The sequence below is a fragment of the Monodelphis domestica genome, chromosome 6, assembly GCF_027887165.1.
Source record: "Monodelphis domestica isolate mMonDom1 chromosome 6, mMonDom1.pri, whole genome shotgun sequence".
Taxonomy (NCBI): Eukaryota; Metazoa; Chordata; class Mammalia; order Didelphimorphia; family Didelphidae; genus Monodelphis; species Monodelphis domestica.
This window is the reverse complement of record NC_077232.1, coordinates 209,217,562-209,238,890: the sequence shown is the minus strand read 5'-3', so window position 1 is coordinate 209,238,890 and position 21,329 is coordinate 209,217,562. Positions and strand designations below refer to the sequence as shown.

The 21,329-nt window shown below is 34.1% G+C and overlaps 1 protein-coding gene across 3 annotated transcripts in view; it reads left to right on the top strand.

Moving 5' to 3' along the window:
• Positions 1–20,594, top strand: part of LOC100021515 (probable ATP-dependent RNA helicase DDX60) — a 145,007-nt gene extending 124,413 nt beyond the window's left edge. For all 3 annotated transcript variants that reach the window (XM_007496145.2, XM_007496144.2, XM_007496143.2), the window contains 8 exons: positions 1,056–1,160; positions 3,446–3,587; positions 7,255–7,376; positions 11,309–11,456; positions 12,893–13,035; positions 15,826–15,977; positions 18,730–18,792; positions 19,810–20,594. In XM_007496145.2, coding sequence (XP_007496207.2) covers positions 1,056–1,160; positions 3,446–3,587; positions 7,255–7,376; positions 11,309–11,456; positions 12,893–13,035; positions 15,826–15,977; positions 18,730–18,792; positions 19,810–19,909 — 975 coding nt within the window. In that variant the 3' untranslated portion in view covers positions 19,910–20,594. The remainder of the gene's footprint in view (positions 1–1,055; positions 1,161–3,445; positions 3,588–7,254; positions 7,377–11,308; positions 11,457–12,892; positions 13,036–15,825; positions 15,978–18,729; positions 18,793–19,809) is intronic.
• Positions 20,595–21,329: the final 735 nt, after the last annotated feature.

Sequence of the window (21,329 nt, the reverse complement as noted above, 5' to 3'; positions counted from 1 at the left end):
TTGCTTTCCAGTTTTCCCAGCAGTTTTTATCAGACAGTGATTTCTTGTCCTACAATCTGGGATCTTTGCATTTATCAAATTCTAGATTATTTTGGTCATTACTTACTGCACATTGTGTATCTGGTCTATTGCACTTATCCACCACTCTATTTCTTAGTCAGTACCAGATTGTTTTGATGACTATTGGTTTATATAGTATAATATTCTGTAACAACAGAAATTTGTCCAATCTCCAATTAATTAGTTGAGGCAGGGCTCTGAGTCAATAACTATAACTATCCATTCGAGGGAACTGGGCCTCTCCAACAAATAGTATTCCAGACCTTCCTTATTGTGTGATACCTGTACCTTCTGCAGAATTTAGCTCTTATTCCCTTCAGTGTCCAATCCCATCCTTACATGCCTGATTGGTTCAGACACTTGATTGTAATCTTCTTGTTGAACTTCAAACCCTTGGTGTGCCCCCTGGGCCCATTGCTACCAAACAGTAAGATTGACACAAGCAATTAGCTCATGCATGTCACCTTTATAACACCTGCTTTAATAATAGGCAGCCCAGTTATCTGTTATTGCATGGAGCTTCTTATCTAGGTAGCCAAGCCTGCCCAGTGAGGGTCACAAAGGCAGTGAGACTGGGGGGACAGGCTATTTTGCCTTTTTAAAAATATATAATGGGATGGTCTGCTGAAGCTTGTGACATTTGGGTGGAGACTCCTTCAAGTTATACTGACCTTGTTGTAGCCATTATATATACAGGTTGTTCCCCAATATTATTGTTTTCTTGGCCCAGCTTATTCTACTTTGTGTCAGATCATACATTCTTTTTTTGTGCTTTTCTGTATTTATCAGATTCAGTGTTTCTTACAGTTCCCCACCCTATTTCTTTTTCATGTGTCCCACTTAAATTAAATAAAAGGGATTGTATAAATAGCCATAGGAAATAAGTAAATGTGCCTTCCAGTGGGAATTTGATTCCTATCAGAATATCTTTGTGGTCTTTTATTTATAAAATGCCAGTTCAAAGTGATTAACTCAATACCTTTTTTTCTCTAAAGGTGATTTCTGTCCTAAATCATTCATTATTGTCCTTCAAGAAACCCAGAATTAAGGAGATACTGAAATTATACTTTTTATTTTCACTGCAGTTTCTTGTGAAAGAGGTATGGTTCTCATTTTGATTTTTGTGAAATGTGACTGCTATCCTTAGAGCTTTCTTTCATATGCCAGTCTGATTAAAATTTTCACATGGATGTACCTGAGAGTTAATATTGAAACCAAACAAATAACCAAAAAAAGATGTTTTGAACTCGTTCCTATTGCTGTTAAATAGATTGATGGAATTAGGTCAGCAAGAAGACTTCTAGATTAGTACAACCGTTTTTATTTTAGAGATGAAGAAAATATAGCACAGAGGAGTAAAAGAACTTGCCTAAGATTATGCAAGTAGTGATTGGAAGAGATGAGAAATGTGGCAACCACCCTAAACTTCTTGTCTCTACAGCACTCCATCTTATATATTATGGATTCTAAGGTATTCTGGTACTACCTTCAGCACTCTAGAAAATGTCATTAAAGCACACATGATAGTGAATCAGTGAAGCCTGGAGCTTTGAACATCTACTTTCACTGTTATATCTATCCCAGAGCTTGGGCTAGTTATATAATTGAAAAAACAGATTTCTTTTATAGTGGTTTGGATTTATATTCTTCTCCTGATTGCCTTGACATCTATAATAAATCACTTTACTACTTTGGGCCCTAGTGTATTCAGTAATAAAATGAGGAAATTGGTTTGTGTGATCACAAAATATATAAAGTTCTAAAATTGGAACAGATATCAGTAGCTATCAAATCCAACTTAACTTTGAGAAGTCTTCACTATGACATACTCAATAAGAATTCTTCCAGGTTCTACTTAAAAATCTTCAATTAAGGGAAACCAAACAAATCATTCACCCTCCAGGCACACTTTTGGGGGAGCCAATTCCACTTTAGATCAGCTCTAATCAACAGGTTAATTTCCTGATATTAAACTGTTTGCCTTCTTCAACTTGAATTCATTAATCTAAGGTTTACTCTTAGGGGGCAAAACAATATAAGTCTAATTCATCTCACACATGCTTGATTGTAATTAGCTTTAGATAGCTATTACATCTTTCTGAGTCTTCTGTAGCCTGAACATCTGTAATTCCCTCAACCACTTCTCATAGAAGGAGGACCTTCATAGAGGACCTTCACCATTCTGGTTACCCTTCTTTGGATGTTTTCCAGTTTATCAATATCCTTCTTAGAAGGTGGTACTTACACCTGGACTCAATATTTTAGATGATATTTTATGAGGCCAAGTACATAGAAGTTCATAATTCCTTTCATGTTCATTGTGCAGCCTTCAATCTAGCATCTGAAAGTTTTGCTATTATATTCTAAAGTACTAGATTTTCAACTTAAGTTGAGATATGATCTAAAGGGTATTGGAATGAAATCAAAGCTTACAGCTTTCCTCTAATTAATTCCAAATTTCAGGGGCCTGTAAATATGAAGAAATAGTCTTCCAGAAGCCCTCAAGAATGGGGTTAAATTTGAACACCAAAGGATAGGATTTATGATGATTTTGAACTAAACCAAAACTTAGTTCAGATGTCACTTTTAAGAAATGTCTAAGAAAAGGTGCATTTTTTGAGACATGCAATGGTTATTTTAATTTATTTTATGATATTTTAGAATGAAAATTATTCGATCATTTCTTTATAACTAAGAGGTCATTAAAATGTATCTCCAGTTGGGTTTATCAATTCCTTTTAACTCCATTCTACCCATGAAATCTTGGTAATATTAAAAAAAACTTTAATTATGAAAAGATGATATATCAATAACGACATAAATATCTTTATGACCAGATTGATAACTTGAAAAGCAATATTAGGTAGCAGATAGGGATAGAGGACATTGGAATGTATAATATATAGTCCAAGGGTCAAGTAACATCTCTAACATCAACTCTGTGGCAATGGGTTAGTGAATCAATTCCTCAGAGCCCCAGGAAATTCAGTAAGATTGTAAATTATACATGAACTTCTGATCTTCTTTAGATGAGAGTTAACACAAGAAGTTCTCTTTATAGCAACATAGTTCCAGATCTGTTCTAAAATATGAAAATGATGAATCTTGCTTATATTTTGGGTTCACAGATGGCTTACCATCTTTATTCAAAAGGTTTTGTATATACTAGGTGTCTAATGAATGTATTTTTGTACATAGTAGAACCTTTAGCCAATGTTCATTGATTTTGAAAAGAAGAGTTAATTGCAAGTGCCTGTCTTTCTAGAGATCAACTTTTCTTTATATAGCATTAAACTCAAACTGGACCAATTGGGATGTTAAGATTGCTTTTAAGTGTACACACATTCAGAGGTTTAAAAAATAATATATTATTTTAACTGTCTAGGGATATCTGGATTGTGAAGGAAATCCAATTGGTTTTGCTGGACTTGTAGCACATTTGTATTATGAAGAACCTTCTAATCTTCTGTTTGTCAGTTTTCTCAAGAAAGGTCTCTTTCATAATCTATGTCAACCAACAAAAAAAGGTGAGCTTGCATTTTCACATGGTATAGCTTACCTGGATTCAGCTTCTCAGATATCATGCACCAAAATTAGGTGCCAAAAATAAATCAATAATCAACAATCTACTTATTAAATTCTCAATGTGTTCCAGGCATTGTCAAAATAAATCTGGGATAATGAGAGTTTGATGCACAAAATACCTGAGCTTAATCTATTTTTTACAAGGCTAGTGATTACTAATAATAAAGGTTAATGGTCCCTCAGAAAACAGACCTCTAACACAGTCATAGTAACCTTTTTATACAATTTAGTTTTTATGCCCCCAAACTACATTTTTCATAAGTTCTTAATTATGCTATCTGATCATCTGATCATAAGTCTTTATCCATTATGGTGACCTGAAAACCCAAATTAGGCCAACATTCCCTTGGAAGAGCTAATTCCACAGTATCCTCTCAAACCAGAGACTCTTCAGAGTTCATGGTATTATGAATAGGGGAGGAGGGCCCAGACTTACTCATCCTCTTGTAACATTTTCCAGAAGGTGTCTTATCTATTACTCCATGTACTCAAGGAATGCAATATTAGGAAAACATCTTATGATCAGGTTAAATCATCTTTTATCCATCTTTCCAATCTTCCTCAACTGATGTGCTTATTTTCCTTACTTATTGAGGGTTGAGCTTTAGACTTGCATTGTAATAATCTAAGTCTTAAAGTTTTAAAGCCTGATTACAATGGTATTGTTATGACTGACAAAACTCAACTATAAATTAACAATCAGTAATCAATAATCAGTTTCACAACATCAAAGTACAAATACAAAAAAAATTAAACAATCCCTACTACTGGTGACATATCTAAACTAACTTAATTAATCCTCCAGTCCTCTCCTTTCCTCCCCTTCCACCTTACCAAATGATTATTGTCTTCCATTTCTACTTCTAAAATGTTTCTGGTGTCTTTCTCTTTCTTATCACTGCCATATCATCACTCTGGTTCAGGGCCTTATCACTTCTCACCTAGACTATTAACAATATTCTCCTAATTTATCTTGCTGTAAATGTTTTTACTCTCCACTTCCTCTTCTATATCTTCTATAGGATTGACAAAATAATATTACTAAATCATATATCTGATTATGACACTCTTTCAAGAATTTTCTGTAATTCTTCACTGCCTTTAATATAAAATACAAATCTCTTAGTTTGGCAGATAAAATCCTTCATGATCTTCTTCCAGCCTGTGTTTGAGACATATATACATACAGATAGATTAATAAGTAGAGGGACAGGTGGAGTGGAGAGAGCATGGGGTTTGGAATCAGCAAGATCTGAGTTGAAACCTGGACAGCTCTGTGACCCTAGGCAAGTCGTTTAACCCCTCATTTACTCATCTATAAATCAGAGACATCCTAGAGAAGGAAATGGAAAACTTACATATCCTTAGCAAGAAATCTCAATGAACAAACCCAATGGGATCATGAAGAGTGGGACATGATTTCATGGCTTACCAACAACAATAAGATAGATAGGATAGAGAGATAGAAAGATAGATGGATAGATAGATAAATGGATAGATAGATATAGACAGACAGATAGCTAGATAGATATAGACAGATAGACAGACAGATAGATAGATAGATATAGACAGACAGACAGACAGATAGATAGATAGATAGATAGATAGATAGATAGATAGATAGATAGATAGACAGATAGATAGAATTAAATGATATATAAGTAGAGATGGTAGATAAATGATAAGTAGATAGATTAGGGATAGATAGAAAATTTGTTAAGTGCATACTAAAAGCTACATACTGCTGAGTGCTGAAGATATAAACAGATATAAAAAAGACAATCCCTATCCCTAGGGAGCTTATATTGTACTGGATTAAGTAAACATTTAGAAATACTAAAAAAAAGTGATGGATCAGGGAAGTATATGTAGAATAGGCTTAGTGAGGAGACTGCAAAAATGCCCATTTTATTCCTAGCAAGTTAAGATAAAAAGACTCAGCTTTCAATGCTAGGGGAAACGAGAAGAAATAACTGCCTTTTTCTGTTATTTCATATTACTATATTCCATGGGCTACAAGTTTAAGGGCAACTGACTTTCTTATTGTTCCCCAAAATTAATCTTATATTTGAACCAACTGTTCACCATGCCTAGAATGTATTCCCTTCTCACTTCTACCTCTTAGAATTCTGAGTTACTTTCAAAATTCAGTTCAGATTTTTATATTCTATTGGATATAACCTTTCTTGATCTTTCTAGATTTTAGTGCCTTCTTCACATTTGTTTGTACCTATTTATCTATGTACATATAGTCATAGTTTCATATAATTAGATATATAAGGAATATTAGTCATACAGGATAAACTCTTATTTTACAGATTAAGAAACTGAGGCTGAGAGAGCTAGAATGACTTGATCCAGGGTGCATGGGTAGTAATGGTCAGAGCTTGGAGTCTTTCTTACCTTGTATGACTCCAAGCCCTTTCCCTAAGTTTGGTCCTTTTTCCATTGTGTGACAGCAGAATTCCCCCACCCCCCCATACAGGTCTTTCTGCAATTTCTATTTGTTTTGCCTTGTATCACCATCATCTAACACAATGCCTTTTGTAAAGTAAGTACTTAATAAACATTGCTTATTTGGATTAATTTTTAAAATCTATCTTCAAATATAAAAATAGAACTCAGAGCATTTGAAGATTTTAAGTTAATCTGTGATAGATAAAGCCTTTAATAGATCTGGGCGGTCCAGATAGTCATACCTTTGCAAATTCCTATACAGAGTAAGACTCCATCTTAAATCTTACATACCATATTTCTCATTTTCCATATTCCATAGTTAAAATGTATGTCATTGTTGACAATTATTGATTTAGATACTGATAGATACAAAATTTCTACAAGTAAGAAATTAATAAAGTACATAAAAACCTTTAGTAACTAGAAAATATTTTAATAGATCAATGGAGCTATGATTTTATGAATTCAACTTAACATATTCAGATAAGCCAGTTAAAATATGTAAATGTAAGTATTTCCTCCACCAGTGTAGATATCAAGTCTTATTTTCTTGAGTAGTGTGAGTCATTCATAAAAGATTTATTCATTATGCAGACAGGGTTCCTTTGGATTTTAACATTTTAAAATGTAGCATTTGGGTGCTCTCACTCTCTCTCTGTCTCTCTCTGCATATTGCTGAGATTTCATTAGTGTAAAGAGTAGATGAGGAAATTCTTCTGCCAATGTAGAATGGTACTGTGTAACTTACAGTTCTAGATATTTATCTACAATGCTGAGAGGTTAAACTACAGTATGAAGCAGAAGTAAAACCTGAACCCAGTTCTTCTTGAATCTGAGGACAATTCTGTCTTCCATACTGCATAGTGACTGTTGATTCTACTGGTATAAAACTTTTATAGTATGGAAACTTTTATTTTCCCTCCTTGGATACATTCAATGCTCAAAGATGTTGTCAAGTAGCTTCTTGTGCCATTTACAAAACATAAAGGCAAGGAGAAAATTGAAATTTATATTTTTCAATAAAAATATTTAAGCTAACTAATTAATCATTTAAAAGAGACACCTAGAAGAAGAATATAATCTTATTAAATTATAATCCCATTTTACAAGTTGACATTTTCTAAACTAACTACCTATTTTCATTTTGTATAGGCTCAAAACATTTTTCTCAAGATGTCATGGAAAAACTTACATTAGTATTGGCAAATCTGTTTGGAAGACGATATGTTCCAGCAAAGTTCCTGGATGCCAATTTCAAGTTTTATCAATCCAAGGTGTGTCTAAATGTTGGTTTTGACATCATAAGGATTTAGTCCTAAATGGGTTCAAATAAACACAATGGGGGAAATAATCTCACTGCTATAGATTTTTAATAAATATGAGACATTTTGTTTATTTGCCATGGATTTAACAATAGTGTTAGAAAGGCAACATAAGTAAGACCTGTCAGGCCAGGATCAGAAGGCCTCCATCCTATTTCACCTCTACCTCTGACCATTGAACTTTAGGTGAATTGCTTTATCTATGATTATTGCTAGCTTCATTGCTAAGGGTAGAATCATTCTGTCTGGGCAATTTAACTCATAAGGTAGTCATGGGGATTAGACCAAATATCATTTGGGGTATTTTAAGGTGGTATATATTATTTCTGTAAATAAATTATACTCATTCTTTAGTTCAGAAAATATATGTATGTATGTATATATATATATATATATATATATATATATAACTTAATTGTATAGTAAAATTACCTGACCATCTAAGCCAAATAAATGAATATTTATGAAAAGATAAGTTTTCTAGATTAACAGTACAAGAAGTAGAATACTTAAATAATTTTGTATTAGGAAAACTAATTGAACAAACCATAAACGAACTCCCAACACCAGGAAAATATTGTCATGATCTAGTGGTATTGACAAGCAAATTAATTAAACATTTAAAGAAAAATTAATTCCAATACCACATGAATTATTTGAAGAAATATTAAAAGGAGTCTGCCCAAGTTCCTTCTGTGACACAAAATGGTCTTTATACCTAAAGCAGGGGTAGTCAAGACAATGAGTCAATATTCTTTTTTTTTATTTTATTTAGTCAATTTAGAAAATTACTCCTTGTATACAAGAATCATATCCTATCCCTCCCTCCCTTTCCCCCATCCTTCCCATATCCCACTCGCAATTCCACTGGGTATTATATGTGTCCTTGATCAGAACCTATTTCCATGTTGTTGATGTTTGCACTAGGAATGAATCAATATTCTTAATGAATATTGATGCAAAAATTTTAAATAAAATATTATCACAGAGATTATAGTAAAATATCAAAAAGATCATTTACTATGACTAAATTGTATTTATACAAAAATTATGGGCTTGTTCTTATAATACTACCCAAATTAGTTTGGCTATTTAGTGCCATACTAATCAAACTACCAAACAGTTACTTTATAGAACTAGAAAAAAAATTCTTCTGGAGGAAAAAAAAAGGCAAGAATTTCAATAGATTTAATAAAAAAGAGGAAAGAATAGCATCTAAAAGTACTAGATCAAAAACTATTCTACAAACTCATAATCATCAAAACACAAATATAAGTGTATCAGAATAGGTACACAATATAAAAAGCAAATAGTCATCACATATTTGATAAACCCAAAGGTTTCCGCTACTCGGGAAAGTAACCACCATTTTACATAAACTGTTTGAAAACCTGGAGAGCAGTTTGCAGAACCTGGAACAATATCTCTCACTGCATACTAAGACAAATTCCAAATGGTTACATGATTTAGACATAATGAGTGACATCATAGACAAATTAGAGGAAGTGGAAGAGAATCTTTATTAGGACTATGTGTAGAGGAAGAGTTCATGACCCAACAACATGTAGAGAAGTCAAGGTAAAATGTATATTTTTGTTTATATAAAATTAAAAAGCAAATCCAACTAAACCAAAATTAGAAAAGAAGAAAATTGACACAAAAAAATCACAACAGTTTTTTCTAATAAAGATGTCATTTATAGTATATGTAGTGATTGGATTAAAATCTATAAGAAAAGAAGTTATTCTCCAATTGATAAATGGTCAAAGGATATGAATAGGCAGTTTTCATAGGAAGAAACCCAAGTGATCAATAAGTATATGAAAAATAAATCACTAATGATTACAGAAATGTCAATTAATATAGTACTGAGCTACCTCATACCCATCAAATTGACAAATTTTACAAAAAAAAAGGTAAATGAATAATGGAGATGCTGTGAAAAACTGGGGGCATTAATTCACTGTTATTGGAATAGTGAATGAATCCAGCCATTTTGAGAAACAATTTGGAACTCTGACTGCATGTTAAACTGCTTAAAGTCTGCAAAATCATACCCTTTGACCAAGAAACACTGATATTATGAGTAATTCCAAAAGAATCAAAGAAAGATATGAATTATGTGCAATAATATTTATAAGAAAACAGTTTGTATGCTTCAGTTAGAGTATAGCTAAACAAGTTATGGTGTAGTAATATAAAGAAATATAATTGTACTATAGGAAATGATTAAGGGTATTTTTTTTTCAGAGAAACCTGAATAAGTTTGTATGAGTTGAGACAAAGTGAAGTGACCAAGAGTTGGAGAACAATTTATATAATATTAACAGTATTATAAAGACAATCAAGCTTTGAAAAACTTAGGAACTCTGATCAACCCAATGACCAACCATGATTCCAAAGTGAAACATGCTATCCAGACCCAGATAGAGAAGTGATGGATTCAAACCCCAGATTGAAGTATACACACATATACATATATGCATACAACACTATTATATCTCTGTGTGTATAAATATATATTTATATATATATTTATGTTTATGTGTGTGTGTGTGATGGGTTTTGTTTTTCTTGCTTACTCAATGAATGGTGAAGAAGAGATAAGAGAAAGAGAAAACATATCACAAAATAAACTTTTAAAAAGACATCTACAAATTTATCCAAAAGATTACTACCAAAAATAAAAGGAAGATGGGGCTACAAAGTAATTATTTTTAACTGTATTGTTTGCACTTAGAATCTGGAAAATGCACTTGAACTTTTATCTCTAACACATTTCAGGGAAAATCAGCTAGATTCTCAGTGCCCTGTGCAATTCTCTAACATTATGAACTGAAATTGAGTCATCTATCTTTATTAATGAAGGGAGTATCCACACTAAGAATTCCCTGCACTGATAATAATTAAAATAAAAGGTAGAATTTATATAGGGCTTCAATGTTTGTAAAATGCTTTACATACACAACATCCTTGTGAAGTAGATGCTATTATTCTTCCCATATTATAAATAAGGCAACTGAGGCAGAGTTAATACAACTAGTGTCTTAATCAGAATTTGAATTTTGGTCTAACAATAGTGCTGTATTAACCAGCCACCTTGTTGCCTAGGTAATTAAGTCCTAGAACTGAATGTCCTTTTTCAAGAAAATTGCCAATAACTAACATTACTACTGTATATGACATCATTTATTCAATGGTATCAGGGAGGGGGCGAGTCATTAAACATCTAACTAAAACCTTTCCCTTATAATCCTGCTTGTTCCAAGTTGTCAGAATTCTATATCACTGTGAGAAAAAGGCATCCTATGGACCATACTGGAAGACATGATGATTAGAGAGTTTTAGAACCTTTGTTCCTTACTCTCTTCTCTGCCCCTTATATATTTTTACCTCTAAAATTTGCATCTTCTCTTGGTATCCTGAAACATTTCAATTTTGTCTGCATCACATAATTTCTTAAATCTGGCAAATGAGTTTTTGGCTTGCTTTTCTTACCACCATTTACTTGAGACAAACATGTCATGTAACAAGCTAGTGTCTGTAAAATCAAGCTTGAGGTATCTATAATAGCTGTAGTATTAAATAGCTAGTTTCATCTTTTCCCTAATAATAGATTTTCCCCTTCTGCCATCAATTTTTTGATATATAAAACATTATCTTCCCCTTCTGCTCTTTGGAATTCAATGGTCTTCATCCTGCTTATGTAGCCAAAACCTATATAATGTATCTTAACTTTTGCTCAGAGCTCACTGACTGACTAGAAAATGCTCTGTGCAGCCTAAACTCAAGAGAAATATTACAATCCCCCCCCCCATATGATTGGCACCAGTATTTAGTCAGCAAACTGATGGACAACTTTGCCATGCCTCTCTTGTCTTTAGGTGTTTCTTGAAGAACTCCCTACGGATTTTAATATTGCCTTACGTAAATATAATGAACAAGTGACAAGGGACTTTAGCTACTTCTTACTTATTGTTTCCAAGTTTGCTGATATGAAAGTAGAACATCAGCTCCCCCTGTCCAAAATTGGTAAGTAGACATTACCACCATTTTCTCATGTGATTCAAATGAAATGACACTTCCTTCCTTTAAGATGTTCTCTATTTAAAGCATAGTTTCAAGCTGGTAGAAAGGTTAGGGTGAAACAAATCAGTAACGCAGAACTCAGTTCTTGCATTTTAGAAGAGTGGCTGGTGATAGAGCTTGAGATTTTGCCAAAAATGAAGGGATGCCCTTTCTCTTTCAGTGGAATTACCTAATTAGCAGAATTCTTGGTAATTATAATATGTAGATCAGCTTCATAGTATGAATAGAGCTGTAGATTTAAACATAAAATGGTAGAAAGAGAATGAGAGGAGATAGGGAAAATTCTTAGGGTGTATTTTTGTGTCTTAAGACTTACTAGGCGATGGGGAGAGGTGAAAGAGAGTTGAGATATAGAAATGGAAAGCAGTTACTAGGAGCTCTTGTTATGTTTAAAATTATACTCAACTTGGGAATTAAAGACAAATAGCAGTCACTACAAGAGCTCCTGTGGCTCTGTTGATTTTCGTCATTGAGGAAAAGACATGTAGGGTGAGAGGATAATAATAGAACAATAGGAAATGGTTCTATTCACCAAATAATGAGACATGGGAGCAGCTATGTTTATCATACTGAAAAGAAATTTCCCTTAGAGCAAGGTTTGTGTTCTTAACTTCTCTGGCAGTCTCATGAAGACTATGGACCCTTTCCAAATTAATGATTTAACACTAGAAAGATCAAACATGTCAACTGACACATTATATTACAATTTTACTTGAATAAAATTTCCTCTTATATTTATTTGCTCATGAATTAAAAGAAAAAAGCAACATCAATTGTGACACACTTTGGTCCTTAGAGGTATTCTTAAATCCTGGTCCCTGTGGTAGGATTATAAAGTGAACCAATTATATCAAAAGAGTTTTATATTGTGAGATATAGACATATGTTTGTATATCACTATCCCTGTCTCTCTATACCTCTATTTCTATAATCTAACTCTATCTCTATCTGTTCATTGTTATTTATCTCTAAACTTAAATCTACATCATCTGTGTCTGTCTTAATCTATTTCTATGTTGTTTCTACCTTTCTCTTCAGCCTCTATCATCTTTATCTCTATCTTTTGCTATCTTTTTATCTCTCTATACCTAAATCATCCATATATTTCAAGGATCTCCATTTTATCTCCCTTTTCTCTATTTCTAGCATTTCTCTCTCTATATATATATGTATACCACCTATATCCTCCCTACCTTGGTTTCTGTGTGTCTCTCTCTCTTTCTCTCCTATCCCTAATCCATAAATGCACAGACTCCAGTCTCCCTAAAATCTATCATAATTTCTAACATGAAGGTTGCCTTTCTTAGAGTAGATGTCAAGTGTATTTGGTGCCTTCCTGGATCCTAAGAAATTGACTCTCCCCAATTTGAACCTTTCAGAATTCCCAGGTAAAAATGAGGACACTTCCAAGCTTGCATCTCACCTGATGAGCTGCAAAGAAGACAGATCCGCTGTTTCACCTTTTGCGTGTCTTTCTGGAGTTACAAATCAAGATTTGCTACAAGTAGGCAATATTGACAGTGTAAGTAGAAGAGTCAAGAAGGAAATACACATTAAGGGAAGATGAGTGTATTCTTATCAGTATGGACTTGAAATCCCTTTGAATTGACAAATTTTCTGCCACAGGACAGAAAACAAACCCTAAATGACCCTACAGACATATTCATTCTCTGCTTCATGATTTACTCTAAGGTAATCCTATTTTTGGTAGGCTCATAAAGAACTTAGAGATCTAGCATTCAAATATGCCATGGGGACAATTTAGGAGTCTGCAACACCCAGAAACTTCTTAGTGAATACAATCTCTAAGTGACTCCCCACTTTCATAATGGGTACCTATCTCAGGACTGGTCATGAGCAGTCTCCTAGGGATCTCCCAAATCACATATGATCCTGCCAGACTGGATCTCGAAACTAAATTTATTTGATATCAGACCTCCTAAGAACAAGAATCAAGGGTATCTTTTTTTGACTTTGCTGTATTTTCAAAATTTAAGATATAGATTAAGGGATGTTTTCTATGTTAAAACTTTATACATGTTAATCTTAATGAATTTTAATTGAAAAATAGAATAAGTCTATAACCATGTGAATGGGATTAGGTATTTGACTTACAGAGACTTGACAATCTTTGCTGATTTAGGAAACTCTGATAAGGAAATTCCTTTTATCAATGTATTGTTCATTGCAACTTATGGTCTTAAAATTTGTCTAGAACACTGAGGTTCACTAACTTGCCTCATATAGCAAGTATCAGAAGTGAGATCTGAACTAATGTTCATAAAATATGATTTATTACTATGAATTTACCTTTCTTATTACCTATTTCATTTCTGCCACTATCTCTGTAATCATATCATCTATGGGTGTGAAGAAGAGTTTACCTTAATTTAAAAGCAAAGATTTGTTAAATACCTACTCTGGACAGAACATTCTGTTTAAAACTTGGTGAAATACAAAGTTTGAATGAAACATGGTGCCTGATCTCATTGAGTGTATAGTTTATTAGGGAAATATGCCACAAACATAAATATATAAAAATGACATAAAAGTTCAATCTGAGTAATATGAGGTATAAGGAAGAACACAAAAAAATTTGACCTTTATTCATTAAGGAACCACTGAGAGGTTTTGAATGGAGAAATGATGTCAGTAAGTCTCTTTTAATTAAAATAAATCTGACAGTGGTGAGAAGTAGTGGCAGAAGAGAGTAGAGTTGAGTCATATAAATATTGGCCAGAGAGCTTACATTCAGTTGTGGGCAAAATTCTAAACTATATTTTAAAAGAAATGGCAAGTAAACATCTAAAAAGGATGTATTAGTCACAGAGAGCCAGTGTGTATGAATCAAGAATAGGTTACCTTGTTTCCTTTTTTGATAGTTACTAAACTGGTAAATCAGGAGAAAGCTTTTGTTCTAGTTTTGAGCTTCTGGGATCATGTGCATAGGTTTGATAGTCACTTTTGTGAATAGTATACAAGTGAGAGATTGTAAAGAATGAATTTTTAAAAATTATTAAGCATCCAGTACATAGTCGGCATTGGGAACACAAATACAAAACTGAAACAATTTTGACCATTGAGTTTTCCAATCTAATAGATTGATATCTTGCTTTTCTCTCTCTCTCCATACATATGTATGTTTATGCATTTATCCAGATAAATACACACATATATGCACTCATACACACATAAAATGCTCATGTATACATGTGCATAGAAACTCATATATACACACATATATATAAAGAAACACGTGTCTGATAGATGGAGGGACATCTGAATTGCAGCAGATGGCAAAATGCCTAAAGTTGATATTCTTGGTTTGAATAGATATGGTAGGTTCTGTAAGTTTGCATTAACTCACTTAGGCAGCTAGATGGCTTAGTGGATAGAAGATCTGATTTCAAGTGTCTTCTGTTCAGGAGATCCCTTGGAATATATCCAGCCTGCTTCTCTACCTTGAATCCTTTATCCTCCAGGAATCATTTGTAGGCAGAGAAGGACCCTCCAATCCCACAAAATCCCAAAAGAAGGGAGGGTTGGATAGTTATTCCATGGAATGGGCTAAGCCTGCTTTCCTTGCCTGCCCATCCCATCCATGCTATTTCACACTCTCCTAATGCAAGCTGGATAGACTGACCCTGCTGCATTCCCTCTTACCCCAAGATGGATTGCTCTGAATGAACATAATCAATCTAGATGAGACTTTTTAACTCCATGTCCTTCCCCCAACTTCCCATGGACTAGTCTAGAGTCTGTGTCCTTTTCCATCCTTCCCAAAAGAAATTGGCTTCCTCCAAGCCTGGCAATACCCCTGTCTCCTCTATAGGTTTTAAGTTTCTCTCTCTCTCTCTCTCTCTCTCTCTCTCTCTCTCTCTCTCTCTCTCTCTCTCTCTCTCTCTCTCTCTCTCTCTCTCTCTCTCTCTCTCTCTCTCTCATTTGTGTCTCCTCTGTACCCCCCCCTTCCTCAGGCAGGGCGGAGAGGACAGAGGTCCCTCAGCTGGTGTTCTCTTGTGTGAGATCTATTTGCCTCCTCTCCTTCCCTACAAGTACAGGGTCCTTAATAAAATGGCCTGGCCATCAAATTGTATATTTAATTTTATAAGTCTGAGCAAGTGATTTGGCTCCTGTCTGCCTCAGGTTCCTCAACTGTGAAATGAAGTTTCAGGATGTTGTGAGGGTCAAATGAGCTAATATTTGTAAAACACTTAGCACAATATGATGCAATAAATAAATAAAGAATTGCTAACTGTTTCTTGGTTATATTTATAGGTAAAGGGTGAACTAAGAATTTTTTTTTATTTTTCAGATCACTTTAAGGACAATTGGTATTACTTATGCTCAGGCTCCCTTGCTTTACCCAGAGAAATTTGACTTTCTAGGAAGAAGAATACCACTCAATGCCTATGCCCTTGATTTCTATAAACACAGATCCCTGAAAGGAATAGAACAAGATAACAGGTAGGTAATGGTTTTTATAATTAGGAATTAAATTCATCATTTGCAGAGTTACATCAAAGAAAATTAAATTAAAACTCCATCTTTTTTTTTGCCTAGTGGTTCATTTGTGTCAAAAGTTGACATATATAGAGTAGAGAAACTTGTGCCATGAAGAGCAACTAGGTAGCTTTTATACTTGGAGGTTATTAGGGCTTGAGTCAGGTGGTAATTGAGTGCATAAAGAGAAATGCCTTTCAGAATAGCTGTGGAGACAAAGACCATGAGATGTGGTAGTTGATTGAATTAATAAGAATTTATTATTCATTTACATTCATTAGCTCTATGACCCTAGCACGTTATTTACTTCTGTGTTCCAAAGTCAAAGATAATCCTGAGGTTTAATGCTTAGGTCACTAGAAAGATAGTGATGCCTTCTGCAGAAAAAGATAAGTTTAGAAGAGGGATGGGTTTGGGGAAAAATAATGAGTTTGTTCTGGATATGTTGAACTTTGAATTCCTGGGAGACATCCATTGTGGTGATCTGACCCTGGAGGTTAGAAGACTAGAGATATGTCTCAGCTATATTTATATTTACATCCATACCCATCTACATCAATATCTACATCTATGTATCTACCTATTTTTCAAGAGATATAGGTGATTTTATATAAAGAGATTTAGTATTCAGTTGCATAGAATGGTAATTAAACAAAAGGAATCCAGTGCTTCCTAAGTATAGAGAGAAAAGGGAAGAGGATCAAGAATAGAATCTTAAACTATGCTCACAGTGAGTGGGAAGAATGTGGATAATGATTTAGCAAAAGAAAATAAATAATAATTAGAAGGATAAGGGAGAACCAAAAGAGAGATATCAAGAAATTTTGAACGGAATAAATCCAGGAGGAGAGAGGGTGGTCAGTAGTGTCAGATGCTACAGAGAAGTTAAGAAAGATAAGGATTGAGAAAAGATTTTATAATTAAGAGATCATTAATAAGTTTGGAGAGTACAGTTTAGTTGAATAATGAGTATAGAAATTGTGAAAGGCTAGGAGGATTGTTGACAAATTTATGAAAAAAATTGTTGACAGTGTTTTTTTAAATAAAAGAAGAGATTTGGGATAATAAAAGGTATAAGAGGTGTTGGATCCATTGGGATTTTAAAGCGTGATTAGATTTGGATACGGTTATAGAAAATGCAGAGAATAGATTTATAGGATTGGTTGAAGATCAGGTTGGATATAATAGATATAATCATGGGGGGGTAAGGTCAGAAGTAGTCTAGTTCTACCCTATTATTCCATGGATAGAAAAATAACCCAAACAACTGAAATCAGCAGATATGCAATGATTTGAGCAAAGTCCCAGATATAATAATGTGGGCAGAACCAACATTCTAGCCTAGGTTCTTGGAATCCAACTGATGTCAACTGAGTGTGGTATTAGGCATTAGGTATTAGGCATCCTGGAGGAAGTAACATTTGAGTTGGACTTTAAAGAGATATGTGTGTATTCAAACTGAATACTGAAGTCTTTTCAGAAATAAGGAACAATATGAGCAGAAGTGCAGAGGCTGAAGAGAAAAGGACATATATAAGAATAAGAAGTCACTTGAAATGTAGTATAAGAAGAGATTGCAGACTTGTTTCTTTGGTTCAGGGAACTTTTTGGTAAGTGGAGTCTCTATCAATACTGGTTGGCACCTTCTTTGTAATTTTATGGGGTTGTCTAGAGCATCAAAGAAGCTAAGTTCAGTGTCACATAGCCAAAATGAGTCAGTCAGGACTTGATTTCTTCTTAATAGCTCTCTATCTCTGACACCTATGTATACTTTGGCTTAGTAATGTCATGCCGTTATTTTGCCCTCCCCAAAAGACTTTATTCAGAAGAGTAGGTCTCACAATTCCTTAAGCCTTCGTCCAGAGCAATACTCAAAGCCCCAGACTACCTGCTCTAACTCCAAGACTCTGCATTTTGTCTAGAGCTCGAGTAGCTAGTGAAGAGACCAGCTTGATTAATAAAAGAAAAGAATTGAATTGAATTAAACCAGGTCACTGAAAGTAAGGGTAGATTCAAATCTAGGAAGAGAGGAAAATGAAGAAATGCTATTAGTAAGAGGTAGTGAACTATTAAAGTTCCTTGATTAGAGAAGTCACATAATCACTCTTATGAATTAGCAAAATTAATCTGACAACAACATGTAGGATATTTCAGAAAGAAGAGAATAGAGATATGATGGATTTTTCGAAGGTTATTGAATTAGCACAGGCAGATGCTAAAAAGCAATGGAAACAGTAAGGAAGAGGCTGATATGAGATGAATTGGTGACATAGAATTAGCAGAGTTTGGCAAATGGTTTAATATGAAGGATGATGGAGAGTGAAGGAGTTATAAATCACCAGTTCACTGGTCATTAGCCAGATGATCAAATCCAGAGAAGGATGGGAGACAGCATGGAAGGCAGTTAGAGAGTGGTAATGAAGGATGTCAGCCAGTTCAAGAATCCAAGTATATCAGACCATTTGATGGAAAGCAATGTGCCACATACACCTCAACCTAAAGAGGGAGGAATTATGGCCTTAAACAATGGGGATCCTTCATGAGCCCTTGGCTTTGGAAGTTGGGGTAGCTATTTAGGATGTCAGATATATCCACTTTATTAGAGCAGGTAAAGTTTAAAAGTATATCATCAGAGATGTTCATCAAAGTTAACTTGATAAAAGTAAAGAAATTGTTTTTAAAATGTTTATTAATTTAAACATTCTGTTTTGTTTAGGATCTCTGAAGGTGATGCTTATATTTTGCTGAAAAATTTTTCCCTCATCCTTAAATCTATCAGGTACCCTCTAAACAAATTTCAGACTTCTTTTACCAACAAGATTATTATTTTCTTTTGGGATTGACTTTGTTATTGGTTCCTTCATGGTGGACCATTATTTTTTTTCCTCATTGATGAGGCCTGAACTGGGACCCCTTTGACTCTCCCAACAAGAATTGTAATCCTCAGGAGAATCTTGCTACTGCTTTGCCTTTTTCAGAAGTCCTTCATAAAAATTCCTTGAGGACATCATTCCTTAATCCTTCACCCAGAGAAGCAACAAGAACACATTTTGATATATAGCATCCTTCTCATAGTGGCAAAGACAACTAGATTCAGGTCATCCTAAGTATCAGTTTATGGATGCTGGTCATGGTAGGGACCTTAGGTAGGGATGTTGTTTTTAGCTTTCATAGTGTCCCCACTGCCATACTTAGTGTATGGACCCATACCTTTTGGCATGCTTTGCCTAACTGGTAATGTTTGTGCTCCATCTGACTAATTCAGTTTTCTGGACATTATCCTACTCTTCAAGATTTCAGATGTGATCTAGTATCCCTAATTAAACCATTTACAATATTTACTAAAATATTATTGTTTAAAGGTACTCTATTAGGCATGAAGGATACAACACAAAGTGGCAGGAAATCCTGGAAATATCTACTTAAAGGACAAGCACCAAAAATAAAGTTTATTATTGTTGATGGGGAGTAGGTGCAAGAGATGTAATATAACTTCATAGGTTTTGACGGTCTTTGACATTTAGAAAATATTAATCATGGACAGGAAACTGAATTTTTCAATGGAATTCTCCTGTTTCAAAAAGGTAGTTTTCCTTACATACTCTAAAAATCTGTGGGTTTTTTTGGCAAGCATCACTTTGGAAATTAAGGTTATTCATATTTCTCATAATATTTGATCTGCAAATTGGGTTAAAGTCAAAACTTCTGGAGAAATTATAACGATGGGGAAGTATTTCTTGTAAACTAAAATCCTGTCTATCAAGATATATAAGCCTTTTTTTCTTTTCTCTTACAGTGTTTCCTTAAGGGAATTATGTGAAGATGAGAATGACAATGTGGTGTTAGCATTTGAACAACTTAGTAACAGCTTCAATGAAAAATTTAAAAAAGTTTAAGGATCTCTCGCCTGGTACCCATCATCTGAGGCTTTCTTTAAGTCCAGCCTCACTTTTGTACATATCCTGATACTTGGAAAATGCTCATTTTTAATAGTTTATTAGATCAAGTTTCAAGTTTGTTTACAATATATTATAAAACTGCAGCCTAATATTTAGGTTTTAGTACTAAGATAGCTTCTATCTCAGGATCTAAGTCATCTTTTAATTACTTTTTTTTTGAGTGGGGTTTATGGGTAGGGAAAGTCTATTTGCGATATCATTGGTATAGGATATTCCAGTGTGGAAGAAACTTGTCTCTAGTTTATAGACTTAAAGCACTGCCTGGGACACTGATAGGTCTCTTAATCTCTGGCATAGAGCTAGTTTGTGTTAGACTGAAGTCTTCTTGACACCAAGAATGACTCTGTAACTACTGTATCATACTGAGTCTTAATTTACTCATACCACCAAGGAATCAGTCAGAGAAGTTCCTGTAAGTACATTGAAAAACTGAGACATTAACTTAGGCTTTCAGTAGTTTAGCAGTAGACATGATAATTTTGCTTCTTTACTCTATCTCACTTTCTATTAATTTTCAAAGTAATGATTGTGGACCAGCATTTCACTAAATATATTTTAAATAGCTATGCAGCCTTGGCCTTCTTAGGACTATGCTAATAAACCTGAGTAAAGTATTGGAAAATGTTTCAAAATTCTTTAAAGAAACAAGTGGAGGGGAAATATTTAGGAACAGAGGCAAACAATACTTAAAATCTTATTTTTAGGATAGCTATTGTACTATTGCCCAAAGCATCCCTTGTATCTCTACTAGTAGTTTTGACTATGAGGACATTAATGATGTTGACATATTAACACATGTATTTAATTCTTATATGTGTTATGTAGCATTTTTCTCAAAACAGAATTTCATATAAACTCATAAATGATTCTGTTTTCAGATGAGGAAATTGAAAAAAGACAGGATATATTCTACTTGCATGAATTAATGAGTTCCTAATGATATGACAAATTAAAATGTTGAATATATTACATAGAACAATGTTTTAAAAATATAGGAGATGGCACTTCTGGACTAAGATGACCACAGAATAGAAGCAAGGGTCTTTTTCTTCTCAATACTGACTGATATAAAGCACCTCAAAAGGACAAAAATCAAAATCAGATGAGAACAGGAGCTCTACCATAGGGCACACCCTTGAAGGTAGAAATTTCCACCCCATAAGGGGGTAAAATTACTCCTACCAAAGTGCAAGTTTCTCACCCCTTATGGTACCAGAGTTAGAGTGTGCATGGGACAATCTCTAGGTGCTCAGGGGGCTGGCTGAGGACACCACAGACTTACCCTTGAGGGCAGTGAGACTTGAGATCCCAAGAGGCTGAGAAAAATGGAACTTGGCCACAGAGATAGAACAGAAAG